This window comes from Lagenorhynchus albirostris, chromosome 1 (assembly GCF_949774975.1).
Source record: "Lagenorhynchus albirostris chromosome 1, mLagAlb1.1, whole genome shotgun sequence".
NCBI classification, from domain to species: domain Eukaryota; kingdom Metazoa; phylum Chordata; class Mammalia; order Artiodactyla; family Delphinidae; genus Lagenorhynchus; species Lagenorhynchus albirostris.
The window spans coordinates 86,232,963-86,253,546 of NC_083095.1; the positions used below are offsets into that span (position 1 = coordinate 86,232,963).

The 20,584-nt window shown below is 38.6% G+C and overlaps 1 protein-coding gene across 1 annotated transcript in view; it reads right to left on the reverse strand.

Annotated features, from left to right (window-relative positions):
* The window catches only part of TTBK2 (tau tubulin kinase 2), a 105,786-nt gene that overhangs the window by 39,610 nt on the left and 45,592 nt on the right, over positions 1 to 20,584 (reverse strand). Inside the window, exons 6-8 of the mRNA XM_060168879.1 lie at positions 13,861 to 13,926; positions 9,579 to 9,671; positions 8,336 to 8,461 (exon numbers count right to left, since the gene is read on the reverse strand). Of these exons, the coding sequence (XP_060024862.1) occupies positions 8,336 to 8,461; positions 9,579 to 9,671; positions 13,861 to 13,926 (285 nt within the window). The remainder of the gene's footprint in view (positions 1 to 8,335; positions 8,462 to 9,578; positions 9,672 to 13,860; positions 13,927 to 20,584) is intronic.

A 20,584-nucleotide genomic window follows, 5' to 3' on the forward strand; every position in this document is an offset into this window, starting at 1 on the left:
GGTTTGGGCAGTAGGTGGGGCCTATGCTTAGGACCCACAGGGCTGGAAAGGCCCTGGGGGGTGTGGGGCTTAGGCTCAATGGAACAGAAGGGGTCCAGGCGTGCCTCTGGTCTCAGAGGGTGTGAGACCCGGCCTGGGAGCCCAGCAGGCTTTGTGGGTCCTAGTGGGTGAGGCAAACACCCTCTGCTCCTCTCCCACTCCTGCTCCTCCGGTCCTGGAGGGCCCCTCCCGCCTGCCTCTCCTGTTCTTCCCCAGGAGGGCCTCCCTCCTATGCCCCCAGGACCCACGTGGCCTGGAGGGTTCTTTGGAGGGCAGGGGACCTGACCTGGGAGCTCAGCAGGTTTCCCAGGCTTGAGTGGGCAGGGCAATACCCTTATTCTTTATAGCAATCATTCATCTGACACAGACATAATGCCTTAGGGAAGCACCCCTCCTCTTATCCTTAGCACAAATGCAATCAATAGCTTTATCATATTTATCTCCACATGAAATCCCAGTTTGCCCTTTCAAAGAAAATGCAGGCAAAGTCCAGTCTTTGAAAAACAAGAACTATTTGCAATGTGATATTGAGGACTGAGAAGCCTGATTCCTTCTCAGTTAATAAATGGTAAATTAATGGATCAATAAAGCACTTAACCAGCAGAGCACAATGACAATGCTGGCTTTGCTGATCCAAAGATAGACTATTTATGGCAAAAGAAACTGCCTCACTTCAGTGATAAGTAGATGCAATAGAGGAAAAGAAATGCACAGGCTCTAGATTTCTCTCCTCTTCTGGGGGTTTTTTAGCAGCATTGGTAGAGGGGAAAAAAAATTACATTGCACGCATCCTTTGGAGAACAGAACCAAAAAAAGAAAGATCAAATAAAGAGAATCAGTTGAAGAAACTTCAGAGTTTTAGGCTGTTTTCACCACTTATAAGATACTAGGATGACTCAGGAGTGCCCCTTGGTCGGCTACCCCAGGGGACCTGAGGCAGTGTGAGGCAGCATGGTTGCCCAGCCACTGTGCTGCCTGATACCAATGTCATTTCTTCCAGGTGCTCATCAGCCCACAAGGTAAACTGGCAATGTCTAAGCTTCTCGATGCCTCCTAAAAAGCTCAATGAAAAAGGTAAGCAACATTTCCTTTTTGCCATAACAGGACAAAGCATCATAAAGGAAATAGAAGTTCTATTAACATAGAAGTAACGTTGAGTACAATACAAGAATGAAGAAAAATGCGATAATTATAAGCAAACGCAGTGTGTCACTGAGGTACATGTAAAACCACTTTCATTTACATGATGCTTTACAATTTACAAAACATTCTCACAATTACCTCATTAAAATCTTAACAACACTGTGGGGTAGGCATTTTCACCATTTCACAGAAAAGAAAACAGGTTTAGAAAGGCCATACAAATGGTGTGTAGCAAAGCACCAACTGAAACAGCTCTTTTAAGTGCCATTTCCACCATGTTAGAGTTACAGCCAGTCAGCAGGTGTTGAGCTGCACCCCACAGGCCTGCAAGCCCTGTATTTGCCAAGCCTCAAGACTGAAGAAAGAGCCAAGAGACAGTGACAGAGACATCAGTGGTTTATTGGAAAGGGAACCTTACATGTCCGCAGCAAAAGGGTCCTGGAGCAACACCCACCGGTGCATGGCAGACAGCAGGCAGGTCATGGCAGCAATCTTCACTACTAGGGGAAGAAGGAGGCTACCACTGATAGGGGAAATTGATGTCAGCTTGGCTCATCAGTTACCAGAGAAACCAGCAAATGGGGCTGTCCCTCACAGCCCCTCAGATTAATGACCATCACAAGGGCTGATGTTTCCCTTTAATAAACTAGCAGGTGGAGCTGTTCTGGCCTAAGAACTAGAATCACAAGCTGGGCCAGGGGGCAAGGCCATCCATGTGAGCAGGGTGTAGATGAAGCAGGGACTGGTCGAGCAGGGGATGTACAGAGAGCAAGAGAACAGCCATCTTGAGTGGTCTGACCATATACCAGGCAAGGCAAAAACAGTATAAAGTTGAAATTATCCTTGAAAGCTTCTTAAGATGCCCATAAATAAAGTACAGGATAGTAGTTGTACTAGATGCAAAATAGCTAGATTTTTTTCTCCAGCATTGGGAGAGACTTCTATTTCTTCAGATTAATGTGAATGAAGCTACCTACATTTAAGGGTTATATTGTACCCCCAAAATTACTGTCCTTTTAAACATTAGAATCATAGTCAGTGCAGCCTGATTGCTGTGAATGAGAAAAAGACTGAGGGAACAACAGATTCACAAAGGCACACAGGGCATGGCTGAGCCAAAGGGCAAGCAGAATCACAGACACGTTAAAATTGTTCCATCTCCTGCATATGCAGTTGAATTTAAGTGAGTCAAGTAAACATGGATGTTCTGTGACTCTACTGTATTCTATATAGTTATATCAAATACCCATTCATTGACTCAGACATACACTGAATGCCTACTACGCTGGGTGCTAGGAGTGCAAGAGTGAACAAAACAGTTTTGTCTTCAGAGAGTTTGCATTTAACTGAAGCAATAATCAGATTAAGCAGATTTCATTCAATTTGGCAAACTTTTATTAAATGCCTATCATTGTGCTAACTTCTTGAGAAAACTGAGATAAATGTGCAAGGTACTGGCTCTAATGGAATTTATCTAGTAAAGAGAGAAAACAAAGTACCGCTATAAAAGTTTAGCATAAGAAATGACTCCTGTCTGAAAGGAATCAGAGGAGACTGTGGCATCTGAGTCGGGCCTTCAATTTCATAAGACAAGCAGCGTTATGAAACACAGGGATACCAGGCAGGACAAGCTGGAAGAAGTGCTAGGAGTCCAATTTGACTGCACTGAGGGGTACTTATGGAACACATAAGTACAACTGAGAATGAAAGGAGATAATTAAAAGAGGGGAAGCAAGAATTCATCCACTTCTCTCCATCTCCACTGCTTATATCCAAGTCAAGACGATCATCATTCCTTGCCTAGGAAGATGCTATCTCCCAGCCTCCCTTGCAGTTAGAATTGAACCAATGTGAATGGGTTCTGGTCACAGGGGTATATGCCCAAGTGTTTAGATCACTTCCAGGCCTGGTCTGAAACCCCTAAACCATCATCCATACTTGCTCTTCCCTTTCCTGATGACTGTAAAGGCCGTGGATTAAAGACAGCAGTGTCAGAATATGGGTGGAGCCTGGATGTTCAAGATACCACTTGAGAGTTGCCCAGGAGAGAACCCAACTTAACTACACTGTTTTGTGAGCAAAAAATAAACCTTTGTGGTGTTAAGACACTGGTTTTTAAAACATTTCTCTCGGGCTTCCCTGGTGGCACAGTGGTTGAGAGTCCGCCTGCCAATGCAGGGGACACGGGTTCGTGCCTCGGTCTGGGAAGATCCCATATGCCGTGGAGCGGCTGGGCCCGTGAGCCATGGCCGCTGAGCCTGCGCGTCCAGAGTCTGTGCTCCGCAACGGGAGAGGCCACAGCAGTGAGAGGCCCGCGCACCGCAAAAAACAAAAAAAACAAAAAAAAACAAAAAAAAACATTTCTCTCTTTCTAAGGCATAGCTCAGCCTCTCTCAATACCTTCCTAAGTAGTCTCTAATTCTCTGCCTCATCTGAACACACACAACTACAAAAGCAATCCTCTTCAAACACAAATTGGATCACCATGCTCCTGTTCATTAGACTCCAAGGCTTCCTGTTGCACTAGAATAAAATCAAACTCCTTAACAAGGCTGACAAGGCCCTGTATCACCTTGGCCTCTGCCTTACTTTCCAATCTTGTCTCAAACCACTTTCTCCCCTCATTTGCTACATTCTAGCCACTTGTCTTCTTTCCGTTCCTTTCTCACATCAGAGCCTATGCTCATGTTCTTCCTTTTGCTTGTAACCTTCTTTCTCTTGTCTTTGCTCTCCACATGGCTAATACAGTTCCATTTTTTAGGGCTCAGCTGAAAGGGCAGCTTAAGCGAGAGAGACCTTCCCTCACATTTTATTTTATGGGATGTTCCCCCTTGTTACTCTAGCTCAACCTCTTGTTTGTTTGCTTCACAAGCAGCCCATCTGTGCCTTCCAAAAATTTTAACTTTGTCATTATTAGAGTCAGGGGATCCTAAAATGGCTCTAAGTCCCCCAAAGCAAGAGGCAAGCCTGCTAAATTTTGATGTAATCTCTGTATAAATAGTCCCATTCCTAAACCTGGAAAGTATATTAACAAGATTAATGACATTTAGTTGGCTTTGGATTTCCTCACGCATATCCTCTGATTTTAGCAATGCTGTGTCAGTGTGTGAACTGGCCGATATACACATTTTAGTTTCAGGCTCACCAATGGTGTGTATATTTATGGGTTTCATTAGTCTTCTCAATTTGCTAAATGATGCTTAACATAATCTGATACTCTAATAAAGATACCTTTTTTTGTTCTTATGTCAGGATCATGTGATCCTATTAGTTACTGACAATAATTTCTGATAATTTTTCATATAACTTTTTAGTTCTTCCCTGAAATTTTATTAGCCACTCATGTTAGTATTTACTTAACAGTGCCTGCTGTGTTTGTGGCCACCTCTCTAAGGAAGCATGTTGGTAAACTAGAAAGAGCTTGGGCCTTTTTGAATGAGTCAGAAATGGGTTCAGATACCACCTCTAGCACCACTAGTTTTCCCAGGCAACATGTCTAAATTAAGTTTTTGTAAGAGAGGGATAATACTACTACCCAGGTGTTATTGTGACAACGATGTGTATCATTACTGTGATAATAATGTGTAAAGGTACCAAGGATTCTTCTTTATCTAATCTGATGCTGCTATCTTAGTTTCCCATTAACTAGTAACAGTGTCACCTACAGGAGGAGTCCTGTGGTGGAATTCAAGGTTGATAATATTTTCCTAGGCACCCCTCAGAAATATCTCCCTTTCTCAAAACACTTTAAGAGGATTTATTTAAATTATAAGGTGGCAACAATAAGATAGAATGTTTTAATCACTATCTACATTTCTGAAAATGTTGACCCAGCACTTTTTTTAACTTTTAATTTGAAATAATTATAGATTCATAGGAAATTGTAAAAATAGTACAAAGAAGTCTCCTTTACCCAGTTTGCCTCAACAGTAACATCTTAAATAACTAGAGTACAATGTCAAAAACAGGAAAATGACATTGCTACAACCCAGACAGTTTATCAAATTTCACCAGTTTTACATGTATTTGTGTGTGTATAGTTCTATACAATTTTATCACCAGAGAAGATTCATGGCCCAGCACTCGTCTCTTATGGTTGATATACTCTTTCAAAATTTAATAACAAAAACAATCCACAGGTTCTATACCTGAGGATTCAACCAACTAGATCAAAAATATTAAAAATCCAGGAAGTTCCAAAAAGCAAAACTTACCAGCAACTATTTACATAGCATTTACACTATATTAGGTATTATAAGTAATGTAGAGATTACTTAAAGTATGCGAGAGAATGTGCATAAGTTATATACAAATATTATGTCATTTTATATAAGGGACTTGAGAACCCATGGTCCCCAGGGGTCCTGGAACCAATCCCCTGCAGATATTGAGGGCTGACTGTATTCATAATAAGATATCTGCTTTAATCTTGACTATAATTCTAACATCTTCACCTTAGTTTAACAGACAGAAAACAGAATTTATGCACTCATGAGAGCTGATTTTTCTTATATTTCCTGAGTAGGAGATTATTAGGCAAAGTAAGATGCAATTCCATCTTCCTAACATTTGTTGAAAATTTAGGTGCCAGGCACAGTGCCAGGGTAGTATGGAATAAAAAAAACAAAATAAGACATGTCTGTACCCCCAGGATTTAAAAGCCAGTAGGTAAGACAGACATACATAAATACTAAGTATAAACTTGGATGTAATTTCCCAAAACACCATAAAGCTTTCCAAAAGCAAGTGTCAGCCTTTATTCAACCTGAGACATGCAAAGAAGATTCCCGGTAGAGAGCAAACAGCTCTCCTCTCTAGGTCTGCACATGCTGTCAGAGTGAGCACTAGCAGGTTACTGGTAATGTGCTGGCCATATGCAACTTGTTAAGATAATGTTCTCTGGCAAGAAACTATGATGTTTAAGGATTCACAAACACAGACATTCACAGTGAAAGCGGCTTTGGAAAACAGCATCATTTAACACTTTGATTATAAAATATATTTACTTTGGTCTTGTCTCAGAATATATAAAGTTGGAGATATACTGTTATTTGACCTTGGATAACACTAGGGAAGCAGTCACACTAAGTACTGGTATGCTTGCTGTTGGAGGAGGTTTGTTGTTGTTGTTAACTACACTGGTTGTTCAATAAAGAATTTAAAATTCTAAAAGAACAGTAATTAAAGTCATATTCAGAATTCCAAACTGTAAAATTAACCATCAGTTCACAAGAACATTCAGATTCAAAGTAGAGGGGACTTCCCTGGTGGCGCAGTGGTTAAGACTGTGCTTCCAATGCAGAGGGTCCAGGTTTGATCCCTGGTCAGGGAACTAGATCCCACATGAATGCTACAACTAAGAGTTCATATGCCGCAACTAAGGAGCCCGCATGCCGCAACTAAGACCCGGCGCAACCACATAAATAAATAAAATAAAAATTAAAACAAACAACGTAGAGTAATTTTTCTCAAAATGAAGACTGCAGCAGAGCATTGTGAGGAAAGCAAGAGACAGAAACTGCAAAGGTCAGATCTTTTTGGAACCTGACATCACATTGATACTAGTCATCAGAATACACTCGTCACTTACACCAACATCTTTTTCCCAATTATCATTCTCCCATCTACCTGTCCTCTGCTCCCACTCACTGCTTACAGAAAATCAGAGAGCAAAAAAGAAGCAGATTATTTATAGAACCTGTGAAACAATGAAAATGTTATGCCTGCTCTCTCTCTTCCTAAAATAGGGAAATTACTATATTTTGTTTTGTTATCAGGTGACAGAAACACAGAGATTCCCCTTAGAGAATGTTCAACTGAAAAACCTGAGAACAATACTTTGTTAATTTAAATTAAATTAATTATAGGTCTAAGTTTCAAACTTTAGCTGGTGAACATTAGTCTTCTTTAGATTGTAGGCATAACTAAGCAGAGAATGTAATTAAAATTTTTTTTACTATGTAAACTTTAATATTCACATGCAAACTTTGTCAACCAAAAAATTATTAGCACCCAAGATGAGAAAGTTGTAACAATTCCTAGCTCCTCCTGAATCTAGGCTTACAAGTAAAATTTCATTATTTTATTGCAAGTAACATGAACTCCTGCATTTTAGAAAACCCATATAAAATATAAATGAGAACATATTCTAAAGTGACTCATATACAATGTATTTCCTCCATTTGTTAGCCTATACAGTTTATAACTCAAATAGCCATATAGAAAAGAATAACACAGGCTCACCTACTTAAGGTCTCTAAGGACCCAAGGCTGTATGTTGCCTCTCTGCTTTATATTCTGTATATATTATACAAAAGCTACATTTTCACAAAGAACTAATTATTATACGCAAAAAAGTTCACTGTGCTGTAGACAATCTTTTAGTCTTTTGACACTGACAACACTTTAGAATATGAAACTTTCATTAACAGGCAGTAAAGCCTATATGTTGTCCTTTGTAGATAAAAATGATACACTAATATATATTTTATTATTATTATTATTAATCAATGTGTGCTTTGCATTTATATTTTCAGTGGTAGTGATTATCTCGCATTAAGCTCTGACAAAGTTCCCCCTGAGAGCAACAGAATCTTCTGAAATCTAGCTGGCTGGGGTTAGGGATGCAATTTGTGGTAATCCTAGTCACCCTTGTAAGGCCTTATTAACTGATGCTCTGAGGAAATGTTTCACTCACCACAGACAAAACGGAGCCAGTAATCTTCACTGACTGCTGTCCCATAGCATATTAACATACAATATGCAGCCCTCAAGCCCTTGACAGACACATTACCTAGCTGGACATTTCCTTCTGGTCAATAAATTAGCTATAGGATTTTCATAATTTGAACTATCAGCAATTCTATACACCAGAAGAACCACAGCAGGAACAGTTAAAATGTTACATGATGAACAAACCTAAAACTCTAATGAAGTATGTTCGTCCAGAAGGGAGGAAACACACACAAGTGCGCTCACGTGCGGATGTGGACCCTGTCATCATCAGTCAATTTAACCACATTTCTCAGGATGTATTAAAATAGTATTATTCTAGGGACTTCCCATACTCATTTATAGCACCCTCAACAGTACAATGAGTGAAGAAAGACTAAATGAGAGAGAATTAACCCACAGAACTCACAAAGATGATTACCTGGTAGTCTGGTTTTGTAAAATAATCCAAAGAGGAGATGTGGTCCAGAAAGATGCTGAATTCTGGAGGGAGATGTTTCAACATAAGCCTGTGGTCATACCTCTCCTTAATAGAGCCCACTTGTTCCTGGGAAGTAAAGAGAAAAGGAACCGAAGTCAATTTCTCTTGGCAGCTACACATTAAGAGCCTCTCAGTAACAGTCTCAAGGGTATGTACTACAGAATGAGACAGTGGGTAATTAAGCATAAAGCAAGAACTGAGCTCTTACTAATAGCTAACAGCCTAATGCACACTGCTTTAAGGCGGCAGGGGGAGGGGACTGTAGTGCAGAACCAAAGGGGTAACACAGTTCTGCATCAGTGAACACATAGCTCCCCAAAAGAAAGAGCTGAACTTAAATCTGGTCTACTTTTCTTTATCAACACATGCATTTATAGTTTTCAAATTGAACAATAAGTGACAATTAAAAACTAAAAGCCTAATTGACTTATAAAAAAGAAAAAAAGAAAACTAGTAAAAATAAAACCTAAGAGGGAGGGCTAGAAGTCAAATCAGAAATGACAATTGTACTTAAATTTGTATCTATTCTCTATGTACATAAAAAAAGTCATAACATTAATTACATCTCTAATATCAGCACATAGAAAGAAAAATATACATATTGGGATACAGTGAAAATGTTTGTAACTTTTAATTCTTATGCATAAGTATAATCTCAACAAAAACGCCTACCCAGAAATTTTTACTCCTTCCCCTACCAAAACTAACATTTCCATTTCTTTTTTAAAGGCTTTATTTTTTTAAAAAATATTTATTTATTTATTTATTTGGCTGTGCCGGGTCTTAGTTGTGGCATGCGGGATCTTTAGTTGCAGCATGCAGGCTCTTAGCTGTGGCATGTGGGATCTAGTTCCCTGACCAGAGATCGAACCCGGGCCCCCTGAATTGGGAGCATGGAGTCTCTTTGTTTTTTTTTTTTTTTTTTGCGGTACACAGGCCTCTCACTGTTGTGGCCTCTCCCGTTGCGGAGCACAGGCTCCGGACGTGCAGGCTCAACGGCCACGGCTCACAGGCCTAGCCGCTCCGCGGCATGTGGGATCTTCCTGGACCGGGGCACGAACCCACGTCCCCTGCATCGGCAGGCGGACTCTCAACCACTGCACCACCAGGGAAGCCCCGGGAGCATGGAGTCTTAACCACTGAACCACCAGGGAAGTCCTGCCATTTCCATTTCCAAAATTACCTTGTCCTTTATTTTTCTCCAAGGCAGCTGACCAACCACAAATTCCACCAACATGTAGAATAAGGACCAAAGGTCATCATGTCTTCCCATTTCCTTCATAAGCAAAAGAGAATTCAGTCACATTACATTACCACTCCTTGTGAGTACATTACATTGTCTAAGGCCTAACTATTGTGTTTCATTTTCCTATAAAACTATCTGGTAGCTATATCTATGTACCTGTATAGCTATACAGCAATCTACATGACACAACAGATATACTGAAAAACTTTTGATACAAAGAATATCCCAAAACCCAGAAATGCTGGAAATAATTAAGAGCCCATTAATTAATAAATGAGTTCACTAATTAGTAAAGGAAGGTGGTTGCCAAGGGCTTTGAGGAAACGGGAAAGGGGAATTAGTGTTTAGTGGGTGCAGAGTTTCAGTGTTGCAAAATGAAAAAGTTCTAGAAATCTGTTGCACAATAATATGAATATACTTAACACTACTGAATTGTATACCTAAAAATGGTTAAGGTGGTAAATTTAATGCTATGTGGGTGTTTGTTTGTTTTTTTTTTTGCGGTACGCGGGCCTCTCACTGTTGTGGCCTCTCCCGTTGTGGAGCACAGGCTCGGAACGCGCAGGCCCAGTAGCCGTGGCTCACGGGCCCAGCCGCTCCGCGGCACGTGGGATCTTCCCGGACCGGGGCACGAACCTGTGTCCCCTGCATCAGCAGGCGGACTCTCAACGACTGCACCACCAGGGAAGCCCTGTTATGTGTTTTTTACTACAATAATTAAAAAAAAAAAAAAAAAGCAAAGGAAATCTTAAGAGCCAAAATTAAAAGAAAGCTGGAAACATGAGAAGCAACCTAATACTGAAGCTCTGGCTTTGGCTATTTTGGGGGCATTTGTCATAGGTTTACCAACATGGGTTTTATCAATCATGAAGGATGAAGGGGACAGGATTTGTAACTTCCCCACCTCTACCCCCAACATATAGCTAGGACCCTCAAAGGACTATCTTTAGTGCAGATAAAGTGAGTGGTTAAAAAAAATTTGCCCTGAGAATCTGTTACCATAGGACTACCCCTCACTCAGATCTGGGGTTTAAATTTATATTGTTTGTGTGGTCCAGGAAAACAGGCCCAGAAATTAAGTGTTTTCTGGGTGATCCTGTCCTACAGTAATGACAGATGCAAATGAAAATCCTCTCAAGATACCCTTAAATTCAGACCTCATTGAATTCCTAGAGATAAAGCCCCACCAAATATAAGTTCATTACTTGAAATTATAAAATATATTAGAAAGCAAGCTACCATAAACTAACGGCAAGAAAAACTATAAAGAGCAGAATTAGATATCCAAGAATTTCAGAATGGAATTATAAGATATAGAATATGAAATAAGATATTTAAAATGTTTAAAAAATAGAATCAAAGTCACAAGAAAGGAAGCATATTCTCTCCCCCCGAATAAAAAGACCAATTAGATTTATAAAAGGACTAAAAAGAACATTTAGAAATAAAAAGCACAAATATGTAATTAGAAACTGAATGGTTAGGGAATTCCCTGACAGTCCAGAGGTTAGGTGCTTTCACTGCCAAGGGCCTGGGTTCAATCCCCGGTCAGGGAACTGAGATCCCACAAGCTGCGTGGCATGGCCAATACACTACCACCACCAACAACAACAAAAACCCACACTCAATGGACAAGGTTAAAAGCTGATCAAGCACACCAGAAAAAAAGAATTAATGAACTGGAAGACAGATCTGAAGATATTATCTAGAATGCAAAAAAGAGACCAAAAGAGAAAACCTGAGAGTGAACTTAAAAGGCACGGAAGATGTAACAAGAAAGTTTAGTATGCATCAATTTGGAGATATGAAAATAAAGGTACAGAGAGAAAGGAAAAGAGGCAACATTTAAACAAGCAATGTCTGAGAATCTTCCAGGATAGATGAAAGATGTGAATGTTCAGGAAGCAAAACAAATCTCAAAACAAAGTAAATATAAAGAAATCCACACCAAGGCACATGCAGGACACCAAAGACAGAGAAGATATCAAAAGTAGTCAAGAAAAAAAGGACAAATTAAATACAAAGTAACAACAATACATGGACAAAGATCTCAGTAGCAACCATAGAACCAGAAGAAAGTAAAATAATTTCTTCAAAGTATTGACATAAAACAAATATTAACAAAGGATTAAAATGAAGGAAAACAATGAGATGAAGTAAACAGAGTTCATCAAGTATTTTGAAAAGTCCTTGTATTGTTTGGGAATTATTTACATTAAAAGTTTAAGATTCTCTAAATAAACTTGCTTTTACTTAAAAAAAAAAAGTTTAAGATTTAGGTACCCAAAAAATAGAAATGCAGTGTATTAAGTTTAGAAATTATCCAATCATGGTCGCAGAGTATGGAAGAAAGAAGTATATTTTAGAATTACCTGGGAATTCTTTTTTTTTTTCCCTGGGAATTCTTTTTAAATTAGACAAGACACTCTCAAGGTTCCACTAGCTGCACTCCTGTGTCACCACATACACTGACAATCACTGTTGTGAAGCTGTGTTACTGTGTAAAGCATTCTACTCCTCAGGTGTGTTGGGAGCAGAAATGAAGGGTAAGAACCACTGCTATATACTATCAAATTTCTCTACCAAGAATAATAAGCAGATTAACAGAGCAACTGATAGAGCACTCTATGCTGGAAAGGCTTTTAGAAGAAATCTCTACTCTTCAAATTAAAAAAAAAAAAAATATATATATATATATATATATATAAAATCTCTTTCTAGCAGCTATTTTGAAAATGTTTATATAGCTATTATGATCTCTGAAAATGTTTATGCTTATCTCAAAAAGAATGTCCTATTCCAAAGATTCCAATGTGGACATATTCTTTAATAGAATTAATTAGAAAGCATAGTACTTCTAAACTTTCGCAAGAATCTATCTGGAAGATGCGTACCTCTTTTCAAGGTAGAATAATTAACTAAATACCATAAAATAAAACAACACTGAATCAAACCAAATGAGTTAAAATGCTCAGCAGAGTGCTACACACTGATAAAAATACTTTTCCTATTTTCAATTTATAATCACATCCTAAGAAACCAAATTAACTGAAGCATAGCATATAAAACCACAGCATTCTCTTCCTATTACATTTAGCATTGGTCAAGTTATTATTATTTTTTTAATTTATTTATTTTTGGCTGCGTTGGGTCTTCGTTGCTGTGTGTGGGCTTTCTCTAGTTGCGGTGAGCGGCGGCTACTCTTCGTTTAGGTGCGCAGGCTTCTCACTGCAGTGGCTTCTCCTGTTGCGGAGCACAGGCTCTAGGCACGCGGGTTTCAGTAGTTGTGGCGCATGGGCTCAGTAGTTGTGGCTTGTGGGCTCTAGAGCGCAGGCTCAGTAGTTGTGGCACACAGGCTTAGTTGCTCCGCGGCATGTGGGATCTTCCCAGACCAGGGCTCAAACCCATGACCCCTGCATTGGCAGTAGGATTCTTAACCACTGTGCCACCAGGGAAGTCCTGGTCAAGTTTTTATTAAAGCAGTTTTGGCTTCACAGAACAAGAATAAGGTAACAAAAGACCAAGAAAAGATTTCTATTTATTTAATCAAGGAATCACTTGTTATATTTCTCAACTCTGTCCAAACAAGTTCAACAGTTGAGAATCCATAAAGTACCCACCCACCTTTCCTATTCATAACTAAGGTTCAGGATGAGGAAAAAAAATTTAGAGCAAAACAAAAGGATCAAAGTTAAAAAAAGAGAGAGAGAAATTTTTTTAATTTAACCCAAGAGGAGAGGTATAATGTACTAAGACGAAAAAAAAATTTTAAGTTGCTATATTTTAGATCTTCATGAAAACAAGTTTGATGGAGAAGGGAATATCACAGATTAGATGTATATTACAGATAAAATGACCTCCTTCATTAGGTACCGATAGCATGAATTCCCAAATAACTTCTTGAAATAGAACACAGATATTTTCTTTCTTCAAAATTCTATAGTAAATTTAATACTTATATCTAATTAAGGACACAAGATTCTCCATAGACATATATATAATTAGCCATTATATTTTCTGCCAAATTAAATTTTATTTTCTATGCAGCTGCACACATCTATTATCTATCCACTATGCATCATACCATGCATTAGTATTTCTAACACCTTTCCTTCTGCTCCCAAGCACTTTCCACACCTCTGTACTCTAATGTAAAGAAGTCAATCTGATTCAAGCATCAGCATGCTTATACAGCCATGACTCTAGTTCAGATACCTACCCTGTTCCGATGAGCATTGATTGATGCGTAACGAACTGTCCCTCGAAAGCCTGCCACAGCTCGAGGCTACAAAACCAAGCAAAGAATAGTAACTGAGCTTTAAATAGCATAAGATTCAGCACATTTAAGCCCATGAAGTAGAAGGGAGAAACGTGTATTACTGTGAGGAAAACACTACTTAAATTTCTAACACTTTTAATAATTGTGAAATTATAAAAATTAGAGAGAATATCTCTAAATCATATGTTTAAAACATATTAGTTATCAATGAGTCCCATTTTAGTTATCGATGAATCCCATTTTTTCCTACCATTTTAAAATAAAGTAGGATTTATGACAAATAAACTCTGTACATTAGAAAACATAAAAGCTTTCATGACAAGCATCATAGTATATACATTAATATTCAGGCTCTGGTTACAAATAAGTATATTAAGACCATGAGGTCTAAGTAAAATAAGACGCCAACATCTTTGTGTCTTGGCTATATCATTCAAACTCAATTCAAAGATGGTGGCAACTTGTACCTCTCCCTGCACATGTAATTCACATATTCATAAACTTAAATTATTGGGTACTATTACCCCAAGAGTTCCCTTAATGCCCTTTATAGTCAATCCCCTTGACTCCCAGTTTCTGGCTGGCAACCTCTGATTTCTGTCCCTCCTTAGAACTTAGAATTGTCTAGTGTTTTAGGTTTAACTATTCTAATTACTGTGTAATGGTATCTCACTGTGGTTTTAATTTGCATTTCGCTAATAACTAAAGATGTTCAGAATTTGTTCATGTACTTATTTGCCATCTGTAGTATCTATTCTTTAAAGAAATGCCTATCCAAATCTTTTGCTTATTTTTATAGGTTTGTTTTTTTATTATTGAGTTTTGAGAATTGCTTATAGATTCTGGATATAAAGTCCTCTGTAAGATGTGTGTTTTGCAAATATTTTATTCCAGTCTGTGATTTGACTTTTCATTTGCTTAACAGTGTGTTTTCAAAATGCAGAAGTGTTTACTTTTGATGAATTTTTAATTCTTTTTTTTTTGTACCACATGAATATATTTCCAAAACTTATGTTTAAAAACATCTTTAAAGAAAAAGAAAGTGAAAAGTGAGAGTGGTTAGTAACCTAAGAGCATGTTGTATTAAAATAAATACCTAGAAGCCAAAGCAATCTTGAGAAAAAAGAACAAAGCTGAAGGTATCATATTCCCTGACTTAAGACTATACTACAAAGCTACAGTAATCAAAACAGCATGGTACTGGCACAAAAAATAGACACATAGCTCAATCGAACAGTATAGAGAGCCCAGAAATAAACCCACACAATTACAGTCAATTAATCTATGACAAAGGAGGCAAGAATATAAATGGAGAAAAGATAGTCTCTTCAATAAGTGGTCTGGGAAAACTGGACAGCTACATGTAAAAGAATGAAATTAGAACATTGTCTCACACCATATATAAAAATAAACTCAATATGGATTAAAGACTTAAATATAAGACCAGAAATCATAAATTACTTAGAAGAAAACATAGGCAGACACTGACATATATCATAGCAATTTCTTAGATCTGTCAGGTAAAGGAAACAAAAGCAAAAGTAAACAAATTGGACCTAATTAAACTTAAAAGCTTTTGCACAGCAAAGGAAACCACTGAAAAAATGAAAAGACAACCTACTGAATGGGAGAAAATATTCACAGATGATATGACCAATAGGGGTTAATATCCAAAATATATAAACAGCTCATTCAACTCAGTATCAAAAAAAAATCCGATTAAAAAATAGGCAGAAAACCTGAATACATATTTTTCCAGAGAAGACATATAGATGGCCAAGAAGCACATGAAAAGACACTCAACACTGCTAATCATCAGGGAAATCCAAATCAAAACCACACCTTTAGAATGGCTATCATCAAAAAGAACACATATAATAAATGTTGGTGAGGACAGGGAAGAAAGGGAACCCTCATACACTGTTAGTGGGAATGTAAATTGATGCAGCCACTATGAAAAATAGTCTGGAGATTCCCAAAAAAACTAAAAATAGCTCATAGACAATATGATCTAGAAATTCCACTCCTGGGTATATATCCAAAGAAAATGAAAACACTAATTCAAAAAGATACATGCACCTCAATGTTCATAGCAGCATTATTTACAATAGCCAAGATATAGAAGCACTCTAAGTGTCCATCAACTTATGAATAGATAAGGAAGATGTCACACACACACACACACACACACACACACACACACACACACACACACACTGGAATATTACTCAGCCTTAAAAAGAATAAAATTTTACCACTTGCAACAACATGATGAACCTGAAGGGTATTATGCTTAGTGAAATAAATCATATAGAGAACGACAAATACTGTATGTTATCACTTATATGTGGAATCTAAAAAATGAAACAAACAAATGAATATAAAAAAACTGAAACAGGGGGCTTCCCTAGTGGCGCAGTGGTTGAGAGTCCACCTGCCGATGCAGGGGACACGAGTTCGTGCCCCAGTCCTGGAAGATCCCACATGCTGTGGAGCGGCTAGGCCCGTGAGCCATGGCCTCTGAGCTTGCGCGTCCGAAGCCTGTGCTCCGCAACGGGAGCGGCCACAACAGTGAGAGGCCCGCGTACCGCAAAAAAAAAAAAAACAAAAAACTGAAACAGACTTACAGACAAAGAGAATAAACTGTGGTTACCACTGGGGAGAAAAATGGGGAGGGGGTGATACAGGGGTAGGTGATTAAGAGATACAAATTACTATATATAAAATAAATAAGCTAAAAGGAAGTATTATATAGCGCAGGGAATAGAGCCAATATTTTATAATAACTATGTAATAAAGAACTATGTAATAAAACCCTCAATGGAAATAAGAAAATAGATGAAATTCTGGAATGGTAACATTTAAAATTTTTTCTTAAGTAGGACACTATAGCCCTAGGCACTGGAAGTTTCAGCTGAATGGTTAAGAAGGAAGCAGCAAGAGAAAACATGGCATTCCAAGAGCTTAGACACAAAGGGCCAATGTAAGATGCCAGCTCAAGGGCTAAAGAAACTGAGGCATCCTCTAAACTAGGAGGGAAAACATGAACATGCAGATTCAAATCACTAAGTAAATAGAAGTTCAACTCCAAAACTGTATGGACCAAAGTACTGCAAATATATATACAGAGACACACACTACTCCTTCTTTTTTTTTTTTTTTTTTGCGGTATGTGGGCCTCTCACTGTTGTGGCCTCTCCCATTGCGGAGCACAGGCTCCGGAGGCACAGGCTCAGCGGCCATGGCTCACGGGCCCAGCTGCTCCGCGGCATGTGGGATCTTCTCGGACCTGGGCACGAACCCGTGTCCCCTGCATTGGCAGGCGGACTCTCAACCACTGCGCCACCAGGGAAGCCCACAAGTCCTTTTTATCTCACATCCCTATTTGATACAACTAATACATCTTAAAGGTCATAGACAGTAGAGGCTCTCCCACGTGCCACAACTACTGACGCCTCCACGCCTAGAGCCCGTGCTCTGCAACAAGAGAAACCACCACAATGAGAAGCCCGCGCACTGCAACAAAGAGTAGCCCCCAGTCACCGCAACTAGATAAAGCCCGCACGCAGCAACGAAGACCCAACACAGCCAAAAATAAGTTAATAAATAAATTCATAAAAAACAAACAAAAAACAGTAGAGGCTCTCAAAACCAACCACATAAACAACTTGCTAGTATCGCTAGTGTAACAGATAGGATCCATCATTCCCTTTGTAATGCATTCTGACTGATAATCCTATATCATAAGTTTGGAAAAATAAATACACATTTATGTTTTGAGGGAGTTTCTCTGTGGTGATGGAATAGTTTTATATCCTGATTGGGCTGTTGGTTATATGAATCTACGTGTGTGATAAAATTTCATATACCACCCCTCCCCTGAAAGGAAAAGTGTATGTAAAAAATAGTGAAATCTGACTCAGGTTTGTACTTGAGTTAATAATAGTATACCAGTAACAGTTTCTTAGTTTTGACAACGTATTATGATTATGTAAGATGTCATCATCGGGGGAAGCTAGGTGAAGGGTACATGATAACTGTACTATTTTACAACAGCTCCCTGAATCTGCTCCATACTCCAAAACAAGTACCCTCGGGCCTATAGAAGAAAGAAGAAAGCAAAGTAAGGGACTGGTTAATGCAAAATATAGAATGTAGGTTATGGCTGCAATGGCCACTATAATAGCAACTTAAAACTAAATGAAATTTAAAATTCAGTTCCTCACTTGCTCTGGCCACAATTCAAGTGCTCAATAGCCACATGTAGCCAGTGGCTATCATATAAGACAGTACACATACAGACACTTCCATCTTCACGGTAAGCTCCATTGAAGGAGCTCGAAGAAGGAAAAGGGATGTGATCAGGAAGTGATCGACCCACAGAACACTTCTAAGGTGGTAATGAACTATTTCTTAACCTAGATGGAGGCCATGGATGTTTTGACATTCTTCCTTAAAATTTTTATATATGTTTTTTACACTCTTCTAGAATACACATAGCAAGGCAAAAAAAAAAAAAAGGAAATATTGGTTTTTGCAGATAACATGATTGGCATACCTAGAGAATCCAAGCAACTCAATTCAAGTTTCTTAAAAGCAATGAATAAACAAAATTGTACTATATAAAAGAAATCTACCCAAGCAACTTTTGATTTTATATTAGTGGAACAATATAAGAAAATGATTTCAATCATAATTATGATCCAAAAAGTAAGAAAGTAATTTTACTTGAGATTTAAGAGTTTTAAAGAAAATTATGAAATCCTACTGGCATAAAAACTCTAAAAGGAACTAGCTATTAACACATAAATAAAGGGAAAGTTAACTCCTTACACAGCCTGGGCTACATTCAACCACAATGATATTCCCTCTTTCTTCCATAGTGCTAACCTGACCCAACCCCGGTTAAACTCAATTCATAGACAAAACTGTACCTGTAAACAAGCATTTAAAAGTATATGGAGAAAAAGGATTGTACTGACAATCTTACCTTAAATTACCATCATACTCAAATGAGCTTTCAGCACAGCCCAGCAATCTATTATATTTTCCCAGTCAGTTTGCTCTCTCCCCTTCCATGATAACTATTTCACACGTGCTCTTCTCTCCTCAACCTCCAACACCATTTTGCACTCTCAGCAAAAGGCCTTGTCTCTTTCTTCACTGAGAAAATAAAAGCCATGAGAGAACTTCAACTTCCACCACCAAATCTAAATGCCTACCTGTATCTATGTCCATTTATTCTACCTTTTCTCAGTTACAGTGGAAGAAGTGTTCTTGCTCTAATAATGGGCTACCCTCACCATTGTGCCAGGATTCCTTCCCCTAACAGCTTGCCAGAACTTGGCTCCTATGATTGTTCCTGCTCTGTCCTACATCATCAATTTTTTTCATGTCTCCTGGAGCACTACTAATATTAGAACACGAGCATGCTACAATAGCTGACGTTAAAAAAAAATAAACTAGGGAAGGAGGGAAGGATTTTACTTCCCTTACAACTACTTCCTTGTTTTACTTAAATTCCCTTTCTCCACATCCTCTCCCCAACACTTTCTTTAACCTACTCCAATTAAGTTTTCATTGCTCTACAGAACCACTTTTATAAAAGTCACCAGTCACTTCCATCTTGCCAAATCCAGATGATCAGTTCTCAGTTCTCCTACCTTCCTTGACCTATCAGTAGCATCAGTAGCACCCCACATATTTGAAGCATTTTCTTCACTTGGCTCTCAAGATACCACACTCTCCTGATTTTCCTCCTACCTCACTGGCCAATCCTCCTCCCCACTGTTCTTTGCTAATTCATAGTTCTTTTCTATCCATTATCGAGTTGCTAAAGTGTCTCAACGGCTCAGACTCAGACCTCTCCTCTTTTCTAGCTATACCTTTTCCCTAGCTGATCTAACCTAGTTCCATTTTTTTAAATTACCATTTATGTTTAAACATTGGGAGCAAATGATTCTTAAATTTATATTATCTCCATCCCTGATAATCTCCTTTGAGCTACAGATTACTATATCAAGTCAACTTCTTATTATTTCCATCTAGAACCTAAGAGGCATTTTAAACTTAACTTTTAGAAAATAGAACTTCCGGGGACTTCCCTGGTGGTGCAGTGGTTAAGAATCCGCCTGTTATTGCAGGGGACACGAGTTCAATCCCTGGTCTGGAAGGATCCCACATGCTGCAGAGCAACTAAGGCCATGCGCCACAACTACTGAGCCTGCACTCTAGGGCCCTCGAGCCACAACTACTGAAGCCCACGTGCCTAGAGCCTGTGCTCCACAACAAGAGAAGCCACCGCAATGAGAAGCCCGTGTACCGCAACGAAGTGTGGCCCGCGCTTACTGCAATTAGAGAAAGCCCGTGCGCAGCAATGAAGACCCAATGCAGCCAAAAATTTAAAAGTTTTAAAAATTAAAAAAAAAAAAACTGAGCTTTAAAAAAAAAAAGAGAACTTCCGTTTTTCCCTCATAAAACTTCCGTTTTCCCACACTTCAGCCTTCATCTCTATCATGGTTTCAGGACAAAAACTTAGAAGTCATTCTTGACTCTTCTTTTCCCTTCACATTTCAGTATCAAATCCAGAAGGAAGTCCTGTTAAATACGTCTTTAAAACATATCCTAAATATAAGCATTTTCCACATGTTCATTGTACCACCCT